Here is a 17087-nt window from a genome sequence, read left to right on the forward strand (position 1 = left end):
CTTCTTCTTACAGAAGTCACAATAGTCACTGTAGGTTCTCTTCTACTTAGAGTAATTTCCAGACAGTTGAGAATTGTTTGGCTGAAAGCTGGATTGGAAACCACTAGATCTGGAGGAATATAGAGCAGTTGACTCATAATATTTAGCTGGAATAAGTGATTTCAATCCTAAATTTCCTGCTATGGCAGCTATAGACTTCTAGTTTTCATCATTCATAACCATAGAGAATGCCTGATTGACTGTAGGTAAAGGGTATATCAACAGTATTTGACTCCTTGCTTGAGCATAGGAGTCGTTCAATCCTATAAGAAATTGATATAATTTTTGTCTCTTTATAAAGGCAACATAATCTCTGGACTTCTCACAGTCACATGGAGCAGGGACTAATATTTCAAACTCATCCAAGAGGTCCTTTATCTTAGTGTAATAAATAGAAATAGATGAGGTACCTTGATATAGGGTTGAAATTTCCTTGTGCAGATTGAATGACCTAGATTCATTTACTTTGTCAAATTTCTCTCGCAAATCCTCTCGAACAGCCTATGCACTAGCTCTAAATACTACTCCTCCAACGAGCTGTGGAGTTACAACATCCATCAACCATGAGAGTACAATTGCATTGTACCTCTCCTTTTGTTCCCATAGATTTTCACGAAAAATTTCCCTTTTCCATATTCCTTCTACTAGCCCTAGCTTATTTCTTCCTCGCATAGCTATCCTCATAGATCGATTCCATATAGTGTAATTGTCAGTACTTAGTAATTGAAAAGAGATCAATTGTGCTCCACTCATATTTGCAGGTCCAAGGTATAATGGATGATTGTGAGGCAAATCAACTCCAAATTCCTCATTAGCCAGAGTATTTTCCAATTCCTGCATATACACATGTAGCGACATTAGCCGTGGTGTTGTCAACAGTATCTCCCATGGCTACTCTGCTTTAATTGACGAGGCTTCGACTTTTTTTCCGATTTATTTTTCTGAATCTCACAATTTCACCAAATTGCGATGTGAATCGATTAAACGAGACCATTGATTCCTAATCTAACGGCTCTGATACCATGTTAATTCTATTGATTGAGCTATGCAAACCCTAGCCGAAAAGAAAAGGAAGAGAAAAGGAAATGAGCTGAAGCAGAAATGCAGAAACTGATTCTGTTAAAACTGAAAATGCACTGTACAAACGACCCTTATTTATAAAAATGACTAACCAACTTTAGACACCTAACTAATTAATGTTAAATAGACTAAACTACTCTTAATTTATTACACATTAAGTTACCCTTCTCACAACATTTATCTATTAGGTTAATGGTAAGATATACATGAGAATCTATATAATAATTCATAGAAAATAAAAAATTAATTTTTTTATAAAACTTAAAAAGGTATAATAAAATTAATTAGTTTCGATGAGTTACTTAACTTTCACTAACTTTTTCTATATACGCTCCAATATAAGAAGTGCAAACATTACCATCTAGACTCCAATTAAGAATAAGAATGTAAAAAAAATCCAAAAACGAGTCACAAAATTACGACTCTAGTCGGGAGCAAATCAATTACGGAAATTTCAACAACAAAAAATGGAAAACAAGAAAAAGAAGAAGAAAAAAATCTGAGCCAGCTTGGCCAAACGGTCACCACGACTTAACACCGACTCCTCCGCCCCGGACCACACCTTCCAAATTTACCGTTAAAACGAGAGGCCAATCTCTTAACTTCCCTCTTTTTCACAGTTGACACTCTTCTACAGGGACTTATACTTTTATCCCTCTCTCTCATTTCTCCTCTTCCCCATAAACCCTAGCTAGTTCTTCATTCAATCTATTGGGAAGAAAATATGCAAGCAACTTCTGTTGTATTCAATACCAAGCCTGTTCTAGCTCCAATTCATGTATACAGCGACTCTCAATCGTCTTTGGTTGTAACATCTCAATCCAATTGGGTTCAGCGGAAGAGGAGTATTAAATTGCGTTCTCATAGGCATTCTCAAAGTCGGGCTTATCTCATCCGCAATAAGGTATCGGTTACTTTTTTTTATTTGTGTTTTTTATGAGTTGACTTTTGTTGCTTCAAGATTAAGAAAGTCTAGATTAATACTTCTTGGTAAGTGATGACTAGGATTTTCTTTTTTCTTGTTTATTGTATATTTCAATTAGCAAAAGTAGTAAATAGCACTGGTTTGTCACATACTAGTCATCACTATGTGTTATCACTCTATGTTTCTTGAATTTTTTGCCTCTGGATTGATTCCTATGCTGAATTGATTGATATTTGATTAAAGGCTTGTTTGATTTATATTGTGAGGTTGATATTTCTGATTTTCATGTAAAGCGTTCTATATAGCGATTCCAATTTTCCATGATTTTGTGATATTTAACTTTCCAAATAAGTGATTCCTGCTGGCTATATTGATTAGTGCGTCGATTTATAGTTCTCATAGAATAATTGTGATAATTAGTTCTTTAGTAGGCATAACAAGTTCAAACCATGTCCATGGCTCTTTTTATAAAAGCTACTCTTTCCTATCTGAAAGAGAAGTTAGAAAACTGTAGCATCTGAAGATATACATATGCCTGGATGTGGCTTTTGAAACCATTTTGGCTTCTAGATGGCCTTGCAGCGGCAGTAGTTTGGTATACTTATTGGGTTGAGTGTTGCTCATCCATACAGATTTACTTAGTGAAAAATTCCTACAAGACATTGTTATTCGATATGTACCTTCTAGATGAAAATGCAGATGATGATACAAAATTTTGGACATTGGTCTTTGTCAATTTTTTTTTCTTTTATTGCACCCTGTTTCAATTTTCGTCTCTTTTTGTGGGTGGGTGGGTGGGTGGGGGGGTTGCTTACTTCTTTATGTCAGTGACATTGTCCCTATTAATCTTGTATCAGCTCTGTTAATTTCTTTTTCTTAAGTTGCAGAGTGTGCAGGGAAGATGTCTTCGTCAGAATGTGGAGCAATTACACAGAGCCAATATTTTAAACCGGAGGCAACCCGTTTCGTGCTTTCTCTATCCTCAAAGGAGACAAATTGGTATCAATAAAGTGAAAAATGGAGTATTTTTGGACAAGTCTACCTTCCAACTGTCAAAACAACATCGTGGTGATGTCTCTGTAAGTTAGCCTTCAGCAGTATTCATGGTGGCCTTTAAGTGGTGTAGCTTTGCTTAGCTTTGTATCTTAAATTCAAATTGATAGATTATATTTGCCTAGTTTTGATTGGCCATAGAATATGTCATTTCTAGGTCAAAGAATTGCAGGTTCCACGAGCAACTGTTGGCCCAGATGAACCTCATGCAGCAAGTACAGCATGGCCAGATGGTATCTTAGAGAAACAAGAATTTGATATGCTTGATCCTGAAGTAGAGAGAGCAGAGTTTGAACAGTTTTTGAGTTCTGAACTTCCGTGTCACCCGAAATTGTATAGAGGGCAGCTCAAAAATGGACTTCGCTACCTCATTCTACCAAATAAAATTCCCCCAAATAGGTAGGTTCCTATTATTTTAAAAGATAGATATACTTTGATTATGAGAAACTATGTGAGCGCTGAAACTTCTAATATTTGTTTTATTTCTGTTCCCTGTATGTAGTAAGTAACTTGTGATTGAAGTAAACCTTATCTTAAATTTCCCTCATTGTAATACACAAAAAAGATTGATCACCTTTTTTTCTTTTCCAGGGTATGGTTAGTTCCTAAGTCACTTTGATGGAATAAGTTAGCTTTCATCCTTTTGTTTTGTGTGTGGGGGTGGGGGGTTGACCAGAGAATTGTTCAGGAGAAAAGCTTATTTGCATTTTATGTGTGTTGATTGACTTAGTCATATCTAGGCTCAAAGTAAGTGTTTCCTGTCATTTAATGGCCGTGAACAAACATTGTTTATGGATGTTACTTCTCTTTGAAATTGGGAAAAGCACTTTGTCAGTATACATTTTTCTTAACCTTTCATTTTTTGATAAATCAAGGTATTTTATTAACAGCACAACCAAGTTTGCATTGAAAACTAATTATGCAGTCTGGGTGGCTCATCCACCCTCATCTTTCAAACTATCCTGATTGTCTAATCACACTGCTTTTTCTTCTTACACCAGAAAAGTGCATGAAATAGGATTGATCTTTTAATATATCCACTGATGATTTGAAACTACTGCTGAAATGAAATACTGAGAGATGAACATTCTTAGATCAAAACTGACTCAATAACGAATTGACCAAAACCAATTTAACCAAATTAAAATATTGTACAACCCTACAAGAGAGTAGCTCAAGTGGAAAGCACCTCCACCTCAAACCTCAAGGTTGTAGGTTCAAGTCACCAGAGGAGCAAATTACTATATATGGATATATTGTAAAACCCTAGACTATCCTCTTTAAGGGCATTAATTTAATTGCTGGCCTTTCACCTTTTTCTTTTAACACCTAAATTTGATTGTTGTTGTCATGCTATAAAAACAATCATGTGATCCCCGCAGTCTGTCCTTATCCGTTGCTTACTCTAGTCCATTTTAAGTATAGATTTGAAGCACACATGGAAGTTCATGTGGGATCAATTGATGAGGAAGACGATGAGCAAGGAATTGCTCACATGATTGAACATGTTGCTTTTCTTGGAAGTAAGAAGCGCGAAAAACTTTTGGGGACCGGGGCACGATCAAATGCTTACACAGATTTTCATCATACAGTGTTCCACATCCATTCACCCACTAGCACAAAGGTTTGTCAAGTTGTCATATCATGTTTTTGAGCCTTTGAAGTTGTGCTTGCTTATTTCATGATCAAGTAGATGTTCTCATAAATACAATACTCACACCTGTAATCAGTTTCTTCTTTCTTTTTAATGTTCAACTTCATCCTCTCTAAAGTTAAAAAGATCTCCCCGCCTCACCTCCCCCCTACAAAATGGAAAACTTAAAAGAAAAAAAAATGAAGATAAGAATAGAAGATATTAGTAGGAAACAAAGCAGAGGGAATGGAAAGAAATGGAATTTAAGAATGTTAATGCCTTATTGTAATGAGGTATTAAGTCAAATCCATATTGTAATATAACCAACTAGAGTAACCTGGTCAATGCTGCTTTCAGTAAACTTGCAAAGTGTATGGAGACTTGTTCCATTTACTGCTTTTTCACCTCTAACAATTCACAGTGTGATCTCAATTACTGTCTTTGTTATTCACATATTATATTTGTTGCTTTAGTTAGTTTGCACCACATGAGTTTGATTGATCAAAATTTCTCCCTCCAGGGCTCAGAAGGCGATTGTCTTCCAGTGGTCCTAGATGCTCTGAATGAGGTATTACTAGTAATTATTTTTCATATGCTTCTTTGATTGCAGCAATCTTCAGCTTCTCCTAGCATCTTGTGTCAGTCAAACTGCCCGCATAATAAAATCCTATCCCTCACGTGTGCTTCCTCTTTGAGTTTGCTTAGTGATAAAGCTTATGGCTGATTGTTCTAACCTTTTTTTTAACAATATAGATCGCTTTCCATCCCAAGTTTCTTGCTTCGCGAGTTGAGAAAGAAAGACGTGCAATACTGTCAGAGCTACAAATGATGAATACTATAGAATACCGTGTTGATTGCCAGGTAATTAGCAAGATGATCATAATCATCTTTTTTGTTTTTTTGTATGTAGTTCATTAGTTTGAGCTTCTCATACTAATAAAAAACCCAATATCTTCACATGCTTTGTTGATCTCAGTTGTTACAGCACTTGCACTCCGAGAACAAGCTGAGCAAAAGATTCCCAATTGGGCTCGAAGAACAGATCAAGAAATGGGATGCTGATAAAATCAGAAAATTTCATGAACGTTGGTACTTTCCAGCAAATGCCACCTTATACATTGTGGGAGATATAGATAACATTTCACAGACCATTTACCATATTGAAGTATGTTCCTTAGCACAGGGAAATGTTTATAAGTGTCATTTAATGGAAATTTCCTGCAACTGTCTCTAGTACTTACAAAGGAGTCTTGCTGCAGGATGTTTTTGGGAAAACCGAAATGGATAATGAGCCTAATTCAGCACCTAGTCCGAGTGCCTTTGGTGCAATGGCTAGTTTTCTAGTTCCCAAGCTGACAGTTGGACTCTCAAGCAATTCCACGCATGATAGGTCATCTGCTTCTTTGGATCAGGCGAAAGCGTTGCGAAAGGAGAGGCATGCAGTCCGGCCTCCTGTTCAGCACAATTGGTCTCTTCCTGGACACAACAACGATACTAAAACACCACAGATATTTCAGCATGAATTACTACAGAATTTCTCAATGAATATGTTTTGCAAGGTACGACTGGACCTAATTACTGCACTGAACTCGTGGCACATAATTTCCCATTTGGATTTTGTCATTGTCATTGTTATATTCCTTTTCCTTATAATTATTACTTACTACAGGCTACAATATTTGTCCTGGAAACATTTATAGCTTGCTAACTGATCAGATTAGACAATGCCATATATTTAATGGTAAATGAAAGAAAGTTAAGTATGTCAAGCCGTGATTAGATAATTGTACACCTCAGGTAACATGTTAGCTAAGGAAGAAACACAGTCAAAAGTGCTATTTCCACTCTGTTGCTTTGAGATTTCAAATGTCAATTTGAAGGTTCTTGGTTCCCCTTTCCAAGATTTCTTGCATTCTTGTCCTTCTCTTTCTTTATGTTTTAGAAAAGATGGTGCATCTTAGTTACTTAAACATGTTAGCCAATTGAAGTCGAACAGCTTAGAGAATTTCTTGTTCTGTTATTTTCAGTATTCAACCTTAAGGGAACCTACTAGGTCAAGATGGAATATAGTTTTGCATTCAAATTTTGACTTTTTTTTTGGGTGTTTGGGAAGTTCTTTCTTCCTTTATGGTGGAGTCTTTTCTAGAAGTTAGTTTATTCAGCAAATATAACGAACAATTGCTTTAGGAAAATCTGAGTGATTGTCTTATGTGTGAAGATTATTGTTTCTTCTTTCCCTGGTGTAACTTCAACCTGTAAATCTCTGCAGGTGTTTGCTATTGTGATTTTTTATGCAGTCAATGCCCTGTCCTGTTTATCTTTAAGTTTTTTTGGTCGGGGAGGGGTTGGGTTGGGGGTGGTGCCAGCTGTAGCAATAAGTTTCTTCTGACAGGAGGTTCTTTTTTTCTTATAGAACTCTTTGGTTTCTGAGTTTGATTTTTGGTGCTATTTGTCTATAAGATCGTAGAATGTTACCTTCTCACCCTTAGGGGTGCATACACCAGCCATCCCAGTAATGTCTGTTCTCCACATAGGAAGGATAAGATATTGCTCTGATATGATTATGTGAAACTGATATGCCTCTATCCATCTCAACTTGGTTTTTATAAATTTATGCAATATGCATTTCATTTATGGGTGGTGCTTGTGGTTTATATCATGTTCATCCTTATAGCATGTCAATTTCTGAATTTCCTAAATGAATTCCCTTCAAGTTCTGCGTTATCTGATTTGCCTTTTCTCATTCTTTCCCTAGATTCCCGTGAACAAGGTCCGAACATATGGTGGTTTGAGGAATGTGCTAATGAAGAGGATATTTCTTTCTGCTTTACATTTCCGTATCAACACTCGGTATAAGGTGCATCTCTGTAACTTGGGTCTCCCTCTTTTTATCCTTTTCTCTTTTTCCTATTACAACTCCATTACATTCTACCATATGATGTTAAAATATGCTTTTAGCACGCCTCAAATGTTTTATCAGCCTATATACTTGTTTTTATGGTTTAATCAGTCTGAAAGGACGTAAAATTCAAGTACTTATCCAGAAAGGAAAAATAGTTAAGAAAAAAGAGAAAGAATAGAGAATTCACCGCTTAATCGAAAAGAATTGCAATGTAAATATTCTTTATAATGTAATGTGCTGATATATAATCTGATTCTTTAAATTCTTCATCCTTTATTCAACATGGAATAAATAGTTTATTCGTACGCATTTACTTTTGATGGGAAACGAGTGGGATCTACTTTTGCCTTTCACTTTCCTCATCTAGAAGTAGAAGATCCTAACACATTGAGCTGATGCTATGGAGCAGAATTGGTTGAAAACTGATTAGAAGTTTTATTGTGCTGAATTAGCTAAGAGACTGGTGCTATGGTTTTTTAAAATGGGTTCACTACATGGAAAGAATGGTTGATTAAAGATGAAGAAAGGAGACTGATAATGCAACCATTGCCTCATCCTTGTTTATGTACTTTTTCAAAGTTTGCCTATGGACCATAGTCAAGCAGATTTATTTTTTGGTACAAGCTTTTATTTATGCTTACTTAAAAGATTTATTAAATTAAAGAGAAAAGAAGAGGTTTATATGGCTAAGGACAATATGTCCTTAAAAAGAACCTAAACAGCCAAATAGGAAAATTGGCATATATTTTCCCGGTACTAGTTATACCTTTTTTGATTTTTGATTTCCTGAATGGTACTATTTTGTTGAATAAAAGGTATTTTTATTCCCGAGAAGATTGTATGTCCACTATACAAGAGTTTAGAACAATGCTTACAAGGAAGACTTTATATCTACAAACTGATAGAACTGTGGTAGTTATTTTTTGTTTATTTTTTTGGGAGGAGGGTTGGTGTTCTGCTTTACAATGTAACATTTAAATTTCAATTTCTGCAATTTTATTGCTTTTCTAATTTGAAGAACTTTTCAGAGTTCAAATCCTCCATTCACCTCAGTTGAACTGGATCATAGTGACTCTGGAAGGGAAGGGTGTACTGTGACCACTCTCACAGTGACTGCGGAACCTAAAAATTGGCAGAATGCAGTCAAAGTTGCTGTGCAGGAGGTTTGTTCTGCTATTTGCTTCAGTACAGCAGTTGCTTTTGCTTTTTCTCTTGATAACTTGTTTGTTATCCTCGTTGTTGTCATTGTACCCTTCTTGATTATGATGTTGCTGATTTTTGTTTTATCTTTCCTTTACAACTTTTTCTGTGTTTTCTTCGCTAATGGATCAAGATTCAAGGCTGCTCTTGCAATTCCTTGATGCCTCCTTTCTTTTCGTTTATTCTGATGGGGAAATTCATTTTTCTTTATGCTGATCATATTCTGCTCTTCTCGTCTTCTTGCCTATTGTTTTTCTTCACAATGTTGATGATGCTTTCCTATACATGGTAAAGGTCCGAAGGCTGAAAGAATTCGGTGTCACAAAGGGTGAGTTAGCTCGTTATACGGATGCCTTGCTAAAAGATAGTGAACAGTTAGCTGCTATGATCGACAATGTTTCATCAGTGGATAATCTGGATTTTGTTATGGAGAGCGATGCACTTGGCCATACTGTTATGGATCAAAGACAAGGACATGAAAGCTTGCTTGCTGTTGCCGGAACCATCACTTTGGAGGAGGTAATCTTTTAATTGGTGCTTCTATACTTGCATTGGAATTTATTTCTCCACGTTGTCCGTTTTAGATTATCTTGGAGATTCCATATAAGTCCAAAGTGGTGCATTCGGTCACAGTTATTTGATTGGTACCATACATGATCTTCTCTTAATCGCTGATCGGTATGCTGCTCAGGCCATGGTGCCAACCATATTTTTGACATGTCTTGAGTGTTCAAAGCTGTTTCTTCTTGGTGCTTGAAGTTCTTAACAATATTTTCTATTACCTAACTGCATTTCAGGTAAATGCCACTGGTGCTGAAGTTTTAGAATATATTTCTGATTTTGGAAAACCATCAGCACCACTTCCTGCAGCAATTGTTGCATGTGTTCCGTCAAAGGTGCATGTTGACGGCGGAGGAGAAGCTGAATTCAGAATATCTCCAGAGGAGATTACAACTGCTATCGTATCAGGTCTGAAAGAATCAATTGAGCCGGAGCCAGAGGTAGATTTTCTAAGTTCTCTTATTTTTTAACTGCTTTCAGTCTCTTATTTTGTTTATGGAGCAATGGGCTTTCTTAACTGATAGTTCAAGGCACTAGCTGCTGTAGTTTACTTCAATTGTATTCTCTTAACAAATTCTAGATAGTTGGAATTTTTGTTTTCTTTACATAAACTCTTTTCGATATGTAAAGGCAAGGTAGAGGCTTTTGTCGGCAACTCATGGATGACAATTCACTATTTCTTCTTTGATGTTTTCAGCTTGAGGTGCCAACAGAGTTGATCACGTCAGAACAACTTGAAGAACTGAGGTTGAAGAGGTGCCCATCCTTTGTGCCGGTGGCGACAAATTCAGATATCACTAAATCCTATGACAATGAAACTGGGATCGTCCAAAGACGTCTTTCAAATGGTATTCCTATAAATTATAAGGTATGGACCTGTACCCTGTTCAAGTTATATTCGGAGTCTACTGTTTGTCCTGTTGCTGTCTTCAACAGTCTGAAATTTTAACATTACCCAGTATTTAGGATTATTTTAGGTCCTGTGAATCGAGTTCATAAGCTAATATTTTAGGTGCACCCAAATAAATAGGAATTGATACGGTTGAGAAACATCTGAGATCTTGCAACCAGATGAAAACAAAAAAGAAATAGGAGAGGAGTTTCTGTTTCTTGGTTTTTCTTGCTTGCTAGTTGCTCTAGTTTTTGATTGTTCTGTTGTATTTGGTAGATTACAAAAAATGAAGCCAATTGTGGGGTGATGAGACTTATCGTTGGAGGTGGACGGGCAGCGGAAAGTTCTCATGAAAAAGGATCCGTTATTGTGGGTGTTCGAACTCTGAGTGAAGGGGGCCGTGTTGGTAACTTTTCAAGAGAACAGGTTAGGATCCATTATCCTTGATGAAATTGCACCCATCTTGTCTGCTCTTTTGAATAGCTTGGGAAACAGCAGGTGTCTAATATGTCCTTTGTGTTGATCAAAGTTTGTAAAATGGAAAAATGATTCTGCATCAGAATGATATTAGACCCGTTCCCTTTGTTCTGGCAAATTCTTGCTGGATCTTGTACCGTAGGTCTTAACTTTTTTTCTTATGGTACGTTATGTCATTAGTCTTAATTGTACACTTGCTCAACTAGTAACTTAAATTAGTTATATCCAATCTTAATCAAAGACCAAAAGTATACACAATTCTTCTTGTGAACTAATTGGCTTCTCATATTATGTTCTTTGGACTTAGTGTATAATTGAAGATAACTTATCCTATTCATTTGGTGTGTTTTCACTTTCTTCTATCTGCAATCGAAGTATTATTGGGTGCCATGGAGTTAAATTCTTTGCTGAATCTGCATAGACATTGTCTGGAATGATGTCTGTCAACTCTTTTGGTCTTTTACGGTGTGTCTCCAGGTAGAGCTTTTCTGTGTGAATCACTTGATAAATTGCTCACTGGAGTCAACGGAAGAATTTATCTGCATGGAGTTCCGCTTTACTTTACGAGACAATGCAATGCGTGGTGCTTTCCAGTTACTTCATATGGTGCTTGAGGTAATAGCAACAGCAGCATATTAAGTTATTCATACTATCATTATTATTACTAAATACAGTTTCTGCAGTTGTTCTCAATGTTGCATATCACCCCCCTATGTGTTCCCGAAAACAAAAGCGGTGCCTTTTGATTACCTAGATGAAAAATGACAGGCCAATTTATGGTTCATGTGGGATGCTGCCAAGGTTTTATTGCAATTATTGGGCTAGTCTTATGTACAGTTGAGAACGCTACCTTGCTATTTTGTTGTTAAATAATTTTCTAACTTAAGTTAAATGTGGATGACATGCAGCATAGTGTTTGGCTGGATGATGCATTTGACCGAGCTAAACAGTTGTACATGTCATATTACCGCTCTATCCCTAAGAGTTTAGAACGCTCAACTGCCCATAAGCTCATGCTAGCTATGCTAAATGGAGATGAGCGCTTTGTTGAGCCAACTCCACATTCATTGCAAAGCTTAACTCTGGAAAGTGTAAGAGCAGCTGTAATGGATCAATTCGTCAGTGACAACATGGAGGTGAGCTTTTTCTTTACAAAAGAATGTTGATAAGCTTATTTGTCATTTTATTGTTTTGCTCATTTAAACATAGTACCTACATGTTTGATGATTGTGTTTCCTCTTCATTTGATTGTAATTATCCTTTGTTAGGTGAGTATCGTTGGAGACTTCTTGGAGGAAGATATTGAATCATGCATTCTTGACTATTTGGGAACTGTCAAACCGACAAAAGGTTTTGAGAAAGCACAGCAATACAGCCCAATCTTGTTCAGCACCTCTCCCTTTGGTTTGCAGCATCAGCAAGTAAGAAAAGATTTTTTCTCTGGCATATGTTTTTTTTCTGCCTTTCTTTGGATGATCATCTTGGTCCTAGGTGGCTTCTTGTGATATATGTGGAATCCTATGTTTTAAATCTCAATTCTATTTTGGACCCAAAATGTCTCATGCTTTTAGTTGCAGTTCGTTCCTTCTTTTTTTTCTTTTAAACTGAAATTCTTTGGTTATTACCAGGTATTTTTGAAGGATACAGATGAGAGAGCGTGTGCTTATATTGCCGGCCCTGCACCAAACCGCTGGGGATTTACTTCTGAGGGGAAAGATCTTTTTGAGTCTGTTGGCGATCTCTCTGCAAATGACCGTGAGTGTCTTCACCATATACTTGGATTCATTGTTGCACAAGTGTCAAATTGTTAAACTTATCACAAAAAATTCTGATGAAAAATTGTAAATGTAATCCGAAAGAGTCCCTACAGTTGCAAAAATATTTTGCTTTAATCTCGTTTGTATCATGTCTAGGGTTGAAAAAAACGATGTTTCGTAAAAGCATCAGTGATTGATGGTTGCGCTGGACATTCTAACTGCATTTCTCTCTTCTGTGGATTCATAAGCATACTAGATTTCCTCAATTTCATTTTGTGTGTACGTTTCGTTTAAGCGCTTGGAATTTGTGAAAGAAATTCAAAAATATATCAAAGCATGATAAATGAACTCTGTGATCGTCACTATACTTTTCAAAATATCAGTGCCTATGTTACTATCAAAGTTTGTGTCTCACAATTGTAGTAAGTTTGGAAGAAAAAGAATGAAGTTCAAGGTATTCTTTTGGTAACAAATAAAATAGCTTGATAAAAATTATTGTCTATGACTCTATGGCAGTTGTGATTTCCTAGTTGCCACCCACTCTAAGTGCTTATTCATTCTGCTAATGTGCATGTCGTGACCATTTGTGGAACTGGGGAGTGACTGTCTTTCCTTGACTTATTTAGTTGCTTGACTTTTGGCTACTCGTCTTTTTCCTTAAATACCTTTCTTTGCACTGCATCTGTTCAAAATCCGCTGTAGTATTGCTGTTATTGCAAATCTTAGTCTACTAATGTGTCCTTATAGATACTAGTTAATGCATCTTACAACATCCATGATATACAAGTTTTTCCGTTGACGCAATTCGGACCTATGAGTTCTCATACATCAGTTTTAATCTACAAAGGCTTCCTAGGAATGAAGAAGTTAATGGATAATGCTGCATAGAATGATATAAAATGTTAGCCATCAACATTAATGTGGACCAGTGAATTTCTTTCCAGATGAGTTGGAACAAAGCGATGTGCCCCTACAAGGACGACTCCGTAATCATCCTCTGTTTTATGCCATTGCAATGGGTCTATTGGCTGAGATCATAAACTCCAGGTAGATTATTAAATAACTTTGTTTCCTCATTATAATTTTTGACAATGCTAATATTTTTTTTCCTGCTCTTGATTTTGAGTTATATAAGAAGTCTTACAATCTCTCGGAATTCGTGCTAACCTAGTGAAGAACATAACACAGTAGAAGTAAAAGGTCTATATTGCGATACTACCCAGTGGGGATTATGTGTTGGCCGTGTTGGTACACTTACATTGGGATTGGTGTTGGCTAGGAGTCTTTGGTTTGTTTAAACATTTGGATGTCTTTGTAGGATAAGTGTGAGACCTAGTGAACTCCTTATTTATCTTAAGCAATAAATTTTTGAGTTTGGAAGTGAACGTGCCCAAATAGAACAGAATAGATATAGAGGATTTTTATAACTGACTACTTGGGATTGAGGTATGATCATTATCATGTCCTGATGGTAAAATGTACTTTTAGTGCCACTATTAATGGTACCTAGCTTCAAATAAATAAAAAAAGGATATATTCAGATGACACAGAAAGTACCCGTTACATGTCACCCTCTGCTGCTTTTACATTTCTGGTTTGCGGATGTTGAGGGTTGCTGTAACACACTACCTCAGTTGCAATGTTGTTTCTGTTGTGCTTATATTAACGCATAACACATTGATCTGTGCAGGCTTTTCACTACAGTTAGGGACTCTCTTGGACTGACATATGATGTTTCGTTTGAACTTAACCTCTTTGACCGCTTGAAGCTAGGGTGGTATGTCGTCTCAGTGACTTCAACCCCTGGAAAGGTACAATCTTTTTCTACTTGAGCTAGCAGATATAATAGTTCTGTTTTGTTTTCTCAAGACTGATCAATGTGCTTACAGGTGCACAAAGCTGTTGATGCTTGCAAGAATGTCCTAAGAGGTTTGCTTAGCAACAGGATTGTACCGAGGGAGTTGGACCGGGTTAGTTTCTTTCCTCATGAATAGTTGTTAACAAAAGATCATTTTGTTTCTTAAGAGGACCTAAAGTTGTGGCTGTATGCATTCTTATTACAATTCTCTGTGATTGACTTGAGTCAGCCTCTCACAACCATTGATTGACGGTGAACTGGGGGGGTTTTGTGTGTGTGTAGGGGGAGGGGGTTGCGAATGGCTCTGCCACTACGTGATTCATTTCCCTAGGTTTTATTCTGGAATTTGAGATTCCGGTATGTGATTGACTAGTTAGTAAAATTGATGTGAATTAATGTTTTCGAGTCTCATCTAATTTGTCTCTTCTCCAGGCTACATAAATGTAGATGTTAGTTAGACATCATATTGTCTACACTAAAATTCATATGATTTACACAAATTCTTTTTTGTATAGGCAAGACGAACACTTCTTATGCGACATGAAGCTGAAATTAAGTCAAATGCCTATTGGCTTGGACTGTTATCTCATTTACAAGCACCTTCTGTACCTAGGAAGGTATTGTTTTATTCTTGGTTTATTGTTCTCAATGTACTGTTTTATCCATGACCAAAGAGACATCACGTGGAAGCCCAGAGGTTTACAGTTTTATTGTTTAGCTACGTTATTCTTTGATATTTAACTGCTTCTATCTTTTTTCTGTTTGGTATCAGGACATCTCTTGCATCAAAGATCTCACTTTGTTGTATGAAACTGCCACCATTGAAGACATATATGTTGCCTATGAGCAGTTGAAGATAGATGAAAACTCTTTGTACTCTTGCATTGGTGTTGCTGGGGCTCAGGCTGGAGAAGATGTTTCTGGTAAATATATAGATTTCTGAATGGGGTTTGAATTGCTTTAAGTGTCTTTCACTACTGCCCTCCTTTTGGCTGCCTTCGTTTATCTTGATCGTAGCATTTTCCACTTCAAGATGGAATATGGCTATACTGTTGAAGGACACTATCATGGCTTGCCATTGCCTAATTTTTGTTTTTCTTCACTTGGTCCTAAAAGCTTTGTGGCCAATGAGTAATATTTGTTCCTGGTATTTATTTTATTTCCACTCTGTAGATATTCTACAATTAATGGGTAATAATATGTTCTGAGCAACTCTTGTCTTCTTGTTATCTACATTTTTCCATTGATAAATTGAACTGTGTGTGCAGCCTCATTAGAAGTGGAAGAAACAGATGAGGGCCTTCAAGGTGTTCTTCCCATGGGACGGGGGTCATCTACAGTGACGCGTCCAACTACATGATTCATTGACAAAAAATTTGTTGATCAGATAAGGTACATCTCTTGACTGTTCCATCTCATTGAATATAGGCATTTCTATCATTCAATTTCTGGGACTTTTGTGAAAGCTAAGCCTATTTGTGAAGCTAAGCCTCTGAAAGGGAAGTAACGATCTGACACTATGTGATGAATAGTTGTTTAAAGAAGTTGTAGAAAAAGGTAATAATGAGAGGTAGAGAAAGAACGTGTTTCGGAATCATAGGCTTCAAGCTATTTATAGTTGTGGGATTCAGAATTTTGGATTTTTTCACTTGTCTATTATATTGTCATCAGGAGGGTTTGAACTAGGTTAAGTCCTTATTGTCTGTTCTAGGAAGGAAACAATATGTATCGGTTTGAGTTCCACAAAATGCAATAGATGGTGGAGTACTAGTTTATGTCATTGTCCTTATAGATTTGGCCAATTAGTCATTTTACATTATCAAGTTAATAGTACTCCTGGCAATGGTTTAGAACTTACATCTAAACCACATTCTGCTGTTTTTTTAGGCGGTAGGTTATCATACAAGTGTGAGAGATTTACACGACAAGCTAGTAGTGTATCTTACATGATTATTGACCTGTGGCTAAGAGGAGGTTTCGTAAGATCTTTAAAGGTCTGAAACCTTCAGAAGTCGGAAAAAATAAGCAATTGGAGCAAGCCTCTATGATGGCTTTGTGCAAACAGCTAATTTCCTTGAGGGCAACGCAATAATTTGCAGAAGTGACACAGTTCTGATCATCCATTGATCCTCTCGCAATGTATCGACAGGTTTAATATGATAGAAGTCCAAAAAGAATTTTCTTGTTACAACACATGTTAATTAGCTGTTGTATCACTCCCATAATTGCTGTATAGATTCTATAGTTGGGGATTTCCTTTGTATTCGTTGATGAAAGGAAGTTGCAGATCACAGAGTTCATGTATTGTGTACATATATATAAGTGCAAATACTCTTGCATTCTTTTCTACCCCTCTCATATCATTTGTTGCAAAGGTTTAGTTTTAGCTGTGCATACTATGATCAAAGAATGTCTTATGGTATAAAGTGAATAAACTTTACTTTTAAGTATGCTTGTAGAGGCGTGATCCTATTATGAAATTTTGCTCCTCCAACGTTTGATGCATGCATCTAGTCTTAAGATAGTTCTTTCAGTAAAGGGTCATGTTAATAAACTTGGTACATTAGCTTAAACCAACTCTTGAAAATTTTGCAGCAGTTATGATTTCAAGATCATAAACTCCGCCGGAGTATTTTATTCTAGTTTCAGATTATATTTATTTTCAATGAAGTAATAATACTTGATGGATGAAAAAGGAAAAAGAAAAATA

At 36.5% G+C, this 17087-nt stretch overlaps 1 protein-coding gene across 1 annotated transcript; it reads left to right on the forward strand.

Moving 5' to 3' along the window:
* The first annotated feature begins 1687 nt into the window (after positions 1–1687).
* On the forward strand, positions 1688–16735 carry LOC104218657 (stromal processing peptidase, chloroplastic). The gene is made up of 25 exons (XM_009769198.2): positions 1688–2023; positions 2926–3123; positions 3255–3496; positions 4523–4721; positions 5251–5298; positions 5484–5591; positions 5707–5895; positions 5990–6289; positions 7486–7587; positions 8661–8795; positions 9127–9351; positions 9630–9833; positions 10091–10261; positions 10562–10711; positions 11240–11377; positions 11671–11898; positions 12031–12183; positions 12391–12517; positions 13464–13566; positions 14210–14330; positions 14409–14489; positions 14893–14994; positions 15150–15300; positions 15646–15769; positions 16265–16735. Exons 1-24 carry the CDS (start codon positions 1844–1846, stop codon positions 15735–15737), a joined length of 3747 nt encoding a protein of 1248 aa, XP_009767500.1. The 5' UTR covers positions 1688–1843; the 3' UTR covers positions 15738–15769; positions 16265–16735.
* The last annotated feature ends 352 nt before the right edge of the window (positions 16736–17087 follow it).

Source organism: Nicotiana sylvestris, chromosome 3 (assembly GCF_000393655.2).
Source record: "Nicotiana sylvestris chromosome 3, ASM39365v2, whole genome shotgun sequence".
Lineage (NCBI taxonomy): Eukaryota > Viridiplantae > Streptophyta > Magnoliopsida > Solanales > Solanaceae > Nicotiana > Nicotiana sylvestris.